Below are 10666 nucleotides of genomic sequence, written 5' to 3'. Positions count from 1 at the left end.
AATCAGGTGAGGGTTAGTGGTGTTGATTGGGCACTTTGACCATTCTAAGTGAAACAAGCGAAGAAACAGCTGCCTGGATTTGTGTGGATTGCTGTTCTATATGGATTCTAAGAAAATGTAGCAAATCAACCGAAATCCAGCGGTTTCTTCATTGCTTAACTTTGAATGATAAATTAACACCAGTGACCCTCACCTGACTGAAAGAACCTTGTTACTGTTTGGAGCTCAATCCAAATAAATTAGTCTATGCAGCACTATGAAATACCATCAGTGATATGATGCTGAACGGATGAGTGAGGTATCTAAAACACAGAGCTTTAATACTACTCACAGCGATATACATTATGGTTGTTAAGAGCGCAAACGTTTAGAATTTTCCATTACCAAAGAGATGCATGTCCAAATGGAAGTCAGCTGTGGCAGTAGAGATGTGTGCAAGGTGCTTTATTCAACATTTTTCTACGTACACATCAGTGTTGTGCACATGTAGTCTTGCACACAACGTCTCAGTGCATCACAGTAACAGCACCATGGTGGAGTTGCATCTCATGGTGGCAGCTTTTTCTCATTGGTTAAACATTCCCTGACATGTTAAACTGTCAACATTTAAAAAGTGTTTGTGTAACTTAAACGTTTAGGAAGTTAAACAGGTTCCAACATCTTTTGAAATACAGGTTTTACTGCGTCACTGTGTTCTCCTTGGCACTCTTCATCGGCTAGATAATTGGTCACAGCACGTGCGAATCAATCCAAAGCCAAGAGACTTCATGCTGCACCCACTCTTAATGTTCTTCAAATCCCATGCACGACACGGAGCAAAAGCTAAAACAATAACCTGGCCTACTACTCTTTTGAGGCAACTGGGCCAATTCCTAGAGCACTTAACTCCAATCTGCAGCCTTCGATTTAACATCCAACTACAGACTGGCGTTCTGAACCATGAGGATGGGAATGGAGCAGCTCAGTAAAACCCCACTGCTTGTACAGCTCAAATACAGGAAGCAGGGCTGGTGTTGAAATGCAGAACAGCAGTACTGCTGCAGAGTGGACACAGGCTGGGATTGGCAATGCAGTGCTCCCCCTTCATAACGCTGTAGGCGGGAGCCATAGTTCTAATGAGAATGAAATTCCCAGTTAAATGGCAAATGGGAGCCACGAGCATGCTGCCTTACAACATACAAAGTATAAATGGGCTGCCTTCTAAAGGGGAGCACTATTTCTTTAGTTATTTTTAAGTTATGGTATGGCTATACATATAGCAACTTTAAAGAGAATTATATTATATAGAACATTTTTAAAAAAACTAACTTTTTTCACAACAGTCACAGCACTGCAAGTATAGCCACAATTCAACTGTAATCCCAGCAGAAGAGGCAAGCCTTACAACTGTTGATTTGCTGTAACCTGACTTGGGCGCCTTTATTTGGGTATTATTATTATTATTTATTATTATTATTATTATTATTATTATTATTATTATTATTATTATTATAGCCCAGTCCCTGATGGCTACTACAGAAAGCTACTTGCACCTGTTAAACTGAGCAGCTTCAGAAAAACCTGCATCAAGGAGACCCAAGGATAGGATACTTACCTTTTCACCTCCTTTGGAAGCATTGAAAGGGGAAAAGAGAAAGTGAGGAGGCGAATACAAAAGATAATGAAGACCCTCACCTGACTGCAAGCACCCGATTACAGTGGAGCGCGCAATTTAAATACCATCATAGAGTGGTGAGATTTATAGACTGTTTTTATTAAAGTTGCACAGAAAATAGCCAATAACAGCTTTGCCAAAGTTTGAATTAAGAGCTCTCCTCAGCAGTGGCAAAATGTAAACAGGAAAACAAACCAATTACTTAATTAAATTCGTCACAGTGAATAGATTCATTACGCTAGGGACTGAGAACTACCGTTAACCTGTTCAGGAAACCCCAATTCTTGAGTGATCGTATCGTGGCAACCTAAACCCCTTAAAAAATTTTAAAAAAAATAAAGTGGACTCCGTCCATTGCTAGAACTAAGCCATACACTACAATACGGTACATCAAAGCACAATCTGGAAATACTACAGACCAAAACAGATGCAGCTGCTTGTTAGAATAATGATACGTATCATATGACGCGGCCAAAATCTGAGAAAGAATACAGAACACGGAACTATACCCAAGGAGAACCAGGATCCAGTGTACTCATCAATCACTATAAACAGTTAAGGAAGGAAAGTAACCCATAAATTGCTATTTTAAAATATTATCTACAACATTTCTGTTTCTGACTTCGTCAGATGTATCTATCCATCTCTGTTTTTACCATGTTATCTATATGCAGCAGGAAGGCAACGTGTGTAAAGAAATATACAGTGGTCCGGTACTTTTGCTACTCTCCCTTCCGTAAGGTATTGGCACTCACCTTTATAAAAGCACACTTTAAGAACTACACATCACAATTTCTTATAAGCCGTACACAGTGTGGCATTAAAATAGCAGCGTATTTATTTCGTGGCAGTGTCCCCTTACGTTCCTAGCCGGACTACTCCTTACAGACCGCCCCTGGCTCCACGCACACCGCGTGTAGATATGACAGTCGGTTTCGCTAGCGACAGTGGCAAAAAAAACATAGAAAATTAATTTGCCGGCCCAACGATAACCACCCCAACAGCTAGACAGGTTCTCTCCGTACCTCTGGCAGCCTAGTCCTATTTCGCTGTACTCACACTTACCTGTTTTTCTACTATTTCGGTGCCGAAGAGTAAAGTAGTATAACTTGCCGTTTGCAAGCTGAAGAGGAAAGGGACGAAATAGGGCCAACCAACTCACCTCATTCACGTACGGGAAGCCCACAACTTCCAAAAATATTATTTCCCCATATTTCTCAAAATTTACCACCAAATGAAGGATATCTTATTAGCATCGTATTAGTTATCTCGTTTCAAATGTATACAGCTATGTATTTTGTTTAAAGGTATGTTTATCTCTCCCCCTCCCGAGTTGTTGGTATGACCCGTGCCGATGACAGCATGGCCTGCAGCTTCCCCATTTAAAGGTGTACAATCCACGTAAAAAACATTGCGTCAGGTATTAATTTGTAAATTAGTGATATACAGGATATAGAGAAAATATATTCTCAAACAAACTTGATCGTATTGTGTTTATATACGGATCAAAACATCTGTAATAGTTTTTTAGATCTTGTCTGCCTGTCTTGCTGCCTGTCAAACGCTGTACACATTGAACAAGGTTGCCGTCTTGATGTTGCACTACTTCATGCACCAAACTTTTAATCACGACTAGCCTCCTGTAGGCGTGTGTATTCATTTGTCTATAACCCGATAAACTCTCGATTTTACACAAATATTTGTAACCTTTCAGGGTAGATTTTTACGGGACTATGAAAACCCTGCACTGGCTTGTTTACTAATGCTTAAGATGCCAAACACACTGCAAGAAATGAGAGCTTAAATTACATTTCATAGCAAATGTTATGTTTTTAATTTTTTTCTGAATTACTCTATGAACTATGTGGGTTTATTACTGTAATACACTATCATGTGTCTGCAATTCTACGACTTTCCACAACACACTTTATAATTTGTAGTGTCCCTATCAGACTAGTTTACAAATCTCAAGATTTTTCCAGCGCTGTATATTAATAGCCTTCATGTTTGAATACCTGCCTTTGCAATGAACAGTCGGTAGGTAACTTCATATCAACACGAGTCAGAGAGATCAAGTTTGGCCAGCCTGCCATCCTAACTGGGGCTGATAGACAGAGTCACAACTGAACTTGATTTTAACTCGATCTGTGTCTGATGGAAATGAGCAAGTCTGACTTCAGATTGCTTTCAGATAAGAAAATATATCTGCAAATGGTTAGAACTCCTTTAGAGAATAATTCTGGTGATCTACCAGTGAATGGAGAACATTCAACAATTTTATTTCATTTAGATTTTTAGTAGATTTTTTATTAGCTCATTGTCCACAGACGTAATACAATTGTGCCAGCTTCTTCGTCTAAAATCAAACAAAGGTTTGCTCAATGAAATCCTAACAACTTTGCTTGGTAGGGCCATTACATAATAGAGCTCCACAGAAAACACTATTTTTGTTTGATTTTATTGTATTAAGTGGTGGTCTGTAAACACAGTGAATGGATGAGGCTAATGTACCTGTAAGACTCAGAAAGACACGGTTCGGTCCTGAGGCTAAAGAGCTGGACATGTTTTAGTCCTCCAGAGTAATTTGATGGTGCAACAATATCTCAAGCTGATTTCAGATTCATGTCCTGCATGAGTAACCCTGAACAGGTCCCAATTTAAAAGTGTACGTTGTTAAAAATAAAAAAATAATTCCATAAATCTTACCTCTTCACTACATAAGTATCATACGTCTATTTTTCAAAGAAACAAACATGTATTTTCTTTTAAAATATGCTCTTTGGTTTTACATTTGGTTAAAGAAAGTTTTTATGCCTTATTTCAGTTACCTCAGCAGTGTCTTCGGAGTCTTGTTACTGCCTCAAAGCATGTCAGTCATTAGGGGGAAGCAGCTGGTTGGTTTGTGACAGGAAAGACAGTACTGAAGGGGTGGGGACAATTTCACTCTCCAGGTGATCAAGAAAGTGCATCACTATCTGAAAGCATGGCTTGTGCAAACAGATTTATTTGACCTGGTGTAGTAGAAGATACTACATTTTAAAATAAAGACACATATTTACTAGAACGTTTTTCTTTAAAAACTGTGCATTTGCGGCCTATATAAATTAAGTATGAATTATCAAATGATTTTATTTGCCACAACCACATGGTCCCTGCCGCACAGTGAAACATATTAAACAACATGGTAAACAGTGGGAAACGTGTTGTATAACTATGGGAAGAGCATGGGAAACTGCAGATTTACTGTGGTGAACTTTACTAAGGGTCTAACACATAGCAGGCTTTCATGTTGAATGAGTCAGTGTGAAGGCAGAATGATTTCCACGGGGCTGATCTGCCCTATTTGCCTCCCAACTCGCGAGCCCTCTCCGTCGCTGCCTCCACGGCCCCCATGGCAGCAGCTCGAAGCCCCCCTCTCTCCAGAGCGTGCAGCCCGAAGATGGTGGTCCCGCCCGGGGTGCAGACGTCGGCCCGCAGCTGTGCTGGGTGCTGCCCAGAGTCCCTCAGGAGCCTGCCGGCACCCTGAAACACACACACACAGGCAGAAACGTAACAAATTCAATCACAAACGTGTCCTCAATGTTTAATACACACACACACACACACTTCAGTTTTATTAAAGAGCAATGAGCTTCAATTTTGATTTATTTTTTCACCTTTCCTTGGCCTTTTTATGCTGGTTGCTATAATGCTGTGTGGTTCTGGCTGCTGATCCAGTGTCGACTCATTTTTCTCTATAAACTTCTTTACTGAACAGACAACATGGCCATTCCATGTGGCTGCCCCACCTACTTATACTGTGAAAGTTTGGACTACATGTCTTTTTTAGATCCACCAAACAGAGGCACAGCAAAAGTCATCAAGAGGGATCCATCACAAGATTTGTTTTCACATACCGGTAACATTTACTTAAACACATTGTTTGGAAACTATGAGAAGTTTCAAAAGACCTATGTATTTTTATTTTAAAATAAGTAATTTATAGGTTTAACTCCCTTAATAATGCATAGACATGCATGGGGTTATACTTGGGTACACACTTTTAATAATGCACAGACACACATGGGCTTCAGAACAGTGGCAGTGAAAGGCTGTGCCGAGATGTTGATAAATCTACTTTAAATATATATGAAAATAGAGAAAGTGGTATGACTGTGGTAAGTTCTGAATGGAAATATTGATAAAAGACCACAATAGAGCACTGCAAACAGATTTCCACTTATTGTGTTCTCTTCTAAAATTGTCCTGCATATAATCCCATGCATTTATCTCTTGTATAACCACACACCCTATACATAAGAGAATGCACCTATATGAGCAATTATACACTATATTAACACCCACAGCAACCACTCACCAGCACTGTCTGTGCTGCAATCCTATTGGCCAGAGCGCTGGGCATGCCCATCTTGACCGCACCCTCAGCCATCGCCTCTGCCAACATGTACACCTGGGGGGCGAATGAGAATGCAGGATTACAGTTAGAAACTCACACTAGCCCTGCTGCACCCAGTCTTGTTGTTCAGAACTTCCCTTAATGTAGTTTATTATTAAAATGATCAGGAACAGGGGTTTCAACAATCAGGCCCCTGCTAAATGAGAACTGCTTGCAAGTCTCATCACAGCAGGAATAAGCCTAACCCTAACCCTAACCTTGAGTCTGTAGGGTTACAGAAAGGAGTTCTTCATGCAGCTATAAGTAAGTCAGTTTAACATTAAACTCCTGGCTTGTGCTCATTTAAATAACACACTTCATTGACAGTGTTAAGTCTCATTTCCACTGCTGCCCTGGCCAACAAAAACACGCTTCAGTGCATTTTTCAATTTTGGAAGCTCTTTGTCCTGTGTCAAAAGGTCACTGATAGTATTGTGCTGTGTTTTAAAGAACCCTGTAGCAGTACTACTTTGAGGCCAATGTTGCCAGTAGTGAAATCACCCTTTTTTAGGGCAGCCAGCAGTGGAAACTGCCTTTTAGTGTCAAGCCCTGAGATTACCATTGGTACCTGATATCCTAATCACCTCCGTCACAAGCCATTTGGCAATGCAGATTTATTAAGTCCGCGAGCTTCCAGTGCTCATGGATCAATTTGACAATTTGTCTATGGCTTTATACTGGTGGGCGGGTCAAAACAACTACAGAGTTTTAGAACAAAGCATTCCCTCAAAACACCTACTGGCTCTTAACAGACCCTTGAGCGTGCTAATTGGTGAGAATACATTATCATGATTGCTGAGAATTTAGGATTGCCATCAATTTAATGTCAGTGTTTACTGATGTACTGTTACTGAACATGTTTGTACAGTATTTCTGAAAAAAACGTGCTGATGAGGATCTGGTTTTGATGATTTCCTTTGCTCAAGATTCAGATCTGTTCAGTTTAAATCCTATTTAAAGTGGCTGTGGCACACAAAAATAATTTCATTAGCTGCATAGGTCTCAAATGTGCCTTTTTAAAGACACATGTCAAAGCAAACATGTAATTTTAAAGCATCTGGTACTGCACTTTGTTAAAGAACTTCCTCAGTTTGCTTGCCTTACCCAGCAGGAAATCTGTTTCCACTGCACTTCCTAGGTGAGGGGTACTCACATAGGCCACGCCGCTGCCGCTCAGTCCTGTGTGGATGTCAATAAACGCCTCCGGCCCCTCCTCCACCAGGCCGCAGGAGGACAGCAGCCCGCGCAGGAGCCCCGCCTCACCAGGCCCCGCCCGAGACCCCCGGCAGAACAACAGCGCCCCCTCCTGGACCACACAGGGCAGGTTTGGCATCAACCTCAGGACCATTGAGCCAGTCGGGAGCAGCTGAGGAAGACAGACAGAGAGAGAGGGGGAGAGAGAGACAGGGAGAGAAAAGGGCAGGGGTGAGGGAGAGGGGGTAGAGAGAGGGGGGAGGAGGGACAGCAGGAGAGACAGGGAGAGAGGGAAGAGAGAGGTGCAGGGGAGAGGGTGAGCAGGAAATAGTGGAGAGTGTGAGATGAGGGGAGGTGGAGGATAGGAAGAGATGTGGGGAAAGGGAGAGGAAGAGACAAGGTCAACTGTACATATGAAGTTATTATAAATTATGTTTTAATCAAAAGAAAACAACACAGTACATAAGAACATAAGAAAGTTTACAAACGAGAGGAGGCCATTCGGCCCATCTTGCTCGTTTGGTTGTTAGTAGCTTATTGATCCCAGAATCTCATCAAGCAGCTTCTTGAAGGATCCCAGGTTGTCAGCTTCAACAACACTGACTACAACAGTATATATATATATATATATATCTATATATATATATATTATATCTCATATAGATATATATAGATATATATATATATATATATATGTGTGTACATGTATGTGTGGTGTGTGTCACACACATATATATATATAATATAGATGGAGCACTTTTAACGCAAAATTAAAATGGCCTTATATATATATTTTTTTTTCCCCATATAACATCATACCCACTATCACAATGTTTCTTTTTTTTTTTTTTAAGCATCGGCCCCTCTTGCCATTCTTCCATGTCACTTTCTATAAGTTGCTCTTCGTGGACTATAAATCAGGTTGCTCTTTTTCATTTTCTTGTTCTTTTTCATCATCCATTTCGGTTTGATAATTTCCACATTCATTGTCACTATTTCCGCTACGAAAATAATCGGCTATTTTAACGTTTCAGCCTCTCGAAGTGCTTAAAAAGGAAAACCCACCCCTTCACCTCTCTGATTGGTTAAATGTAGTGTCAAGACTTAACCAAGCAACTGGTTCCAAGATAAAAAAAATTCACCCAGCATGCACAACTGATCTGTCTGCTATCAGCACAATCAATCCACCTACAAGACGGGCGGCTCAGGTTTTTCAGCTGGGAGGCTGAAAAGGCTTGGGGAGAACCCTGAACACATTAAGATGTTCTGGGATATTCTGAATTCTGGTGTTTTCATTGGTTGACACAACTGACAGAAGTGTTCAGTGTCTGACCTTCATGTTATTTCCAGCAGCCAGGAGCCCAGTCTCTGGTTTCAAGCACTGCATGGTTTACTGGTCAGTTTTATAGGGTTCCTAACTTTGAGTTTCTCCTGTACTATGTTACTGTACCCTTGTGTGTTGCCCACTCACCCCCTCTAGGGTTGCTATGGTGACGCCTGCTGCCACAGAGACGATGATGTGCTGCGGGGTGACGACCGCAGAGACCTCCTGGAGGACGCTGGGAATTACGTGCGGCTTCACGGCCAGAAAGAGAACCTGACTGACCTGCACCACCTCTGTGTTACAGTGCGTGGTCCTGACACCACAGTCCTGCAGGACAATACAGAACAAGCAAGAACATCACTGGTCAGTTACAACACGCAATGCACAGAACAAGGGAGAAAAGCAGATCAAATACCAGGAAAACAACTTTATTAAAAACACAATTACAAACTGGAAATCTAAACAGCAACCCCGGCAGCATGTCAAATCAAATGGTTTGTAGGCATGATGTAAAACAGAAACGTGGAAAAAGATTGTAATCATCACCCATATGTCCGGAGGTTTCAAAACAATGTGGCAGGGAAAGTGTTAATTTCTCTTGGACACCAGCTGTAATGGAACTTTATTGAGAGAATCATAAAACACAGCTTGTAAAGACATTGCCTGGAAGACAGGCTGGTTCACGATCATAAATATGGCAAGATCACACTTATACTGGTGTCTAATTCCAGTGACCACAGTACTGATGGGATGTGGCCCTGGATAGAGTCCAATGAAGAGCAACTAGACTAATCCCAGGGCTTAAAGGAATGAACCATGAAGAAAGGTTGTGGTAACTGAATCTATTTACAACAAACAAGAATGGCAGGATTGAAGTCTCTACAATCTTAAAAGGAGTTGACAAATTTAATAATATTTTAACAAGACAAGCATTGAAGGAACATGCTCCCCTCACCTTGAACTTCCCCAGGTTGTTCAGTGAAGGTGCGCTCACCATCACATTGCCAGGACTCACTTTACCTGATTAAATAAAAAATAGTTGAATAGTTTTTACACACCAGCTATAAGCACACACACTGAAGGAACAGCAAATACTAGCGCGAGTTCGCGGGGCTGGTAGTACCAGACAGGAGAATTCCCTGGGCGATTCCATGAGCCATCTTCCCTGCTCCGATGAAGCCCACTTTGATCTCTCTGAGGTCCTGCTCCATCTTCGGTTCGAATTGTACAGGTTGACTGCAGCTCGTTTGGGAATAGGTTTCGTTATTTAATGTTACTATGAGTCTTGTCCCGTTGAGTAATTCTTTCGCGATTTTATTCAAGACTTACTTAAAACAGTACTACTCTTGATAGCTGTAATGCAATGTAGATGAAACCTGGATATATAGGTGTTCAACTATTAGCACACTACTACCTAGCGACCGGTCATATTCATAAAATATACAATTATGTGGCAATACAACTGAATAATATATCAGAGGGAGCGACAGCGTTTGGAATAAATAATAGGATTTTGATCAGCGCGTTGTTTGCTTCAGCGAGAGTCGTGCAGTAATACTACTAGCCCAAGTCTGAACGAGTCCTTGAGATTTACAGAATGGAGTTTGGAGAAAAGATCACAGCAACCATGTTTCTATTTGAACTCGAAACAGGTACAGGTTTTCTGCGATGCCCACACGATACACATGTGACTTGGTTGGACAACCAGAGTATAACCCTGGAATTCAGAATTGTCAGCAAATTAAAGCCGGCTGACGAGTTTCCCTGCGTTTACACGTACGGAAATGAAGTGCTGTACATCTAACTATGCCTGCAAATAATAAACCAACTAAATAACAAGCACATTGTTTTATTTAATTCGTGCTAATAAATAAACAATATACAAATATGCATGCACGTTAACAATGACACGATCAAATGATCAATGAGATAGGGGGTAACTCCTGCACATTTTATATAGGGTGTGTCAAATTATAAAAATAAATCATAGATTTTAATATAGCTTATAGTTTATTTTTTACATGTAATTTAAGTATTGGTTTCTTATTTTAATAAAATA

General features: G+C 40.8%; 1 protein-coding gene across 1 annotated transcript; it reads right to left on the bottom strand.

Moving 5' to 3' along the window:
• Window positions 1–4664: 4664 nt before the first annotated feature.
• LOC121314268 (pyrroline-5-carboxylate reductase 3-like) lies at window positions 4665–10302 on the bottom strand. Its single transcript, XM_041247331.1, has 6 exons — window positions 9731–10302; window positions 9563–9627; window positions 8755–8934; window positions 7243–7455; window positions 6012–6104; window positions 4665–5176 (listed from the first exon to the last, which is right to left on the bottom strand). The coding sequence occupies exons 1-6, from the start codon at window positions 9816–9818 to the stop codon at window positions 4994–4996; spliced, it is 822 nt and encodes a 273-aa protein (XP_041103265.1). The 5' UTR covers window positions 9819–10302; the 3' UTR covers window positions 4665–4993.
• Window positions 10303–10666: the final 364 nt, after the last annotated feature.

Source organism: Polyodon spathula, chromosome 4, assembly GCF_017654505.1.
Source record: "Polyodon spathula isolate WHYD16114869_AA chromosome 4, ASM1765450v1, whole genome shotgun sequence".
NCBI classification, from domain to species: domain Eukaryota; kingdom Metazoa; phylum Chordata; class Actinopteri; order Acipenseriformes; family Polyodontidae; genus Polyodon; species Polyodon spathula.
This window is presented reverse-complemented; position numbering and strand designations above follow the sequence as displayed.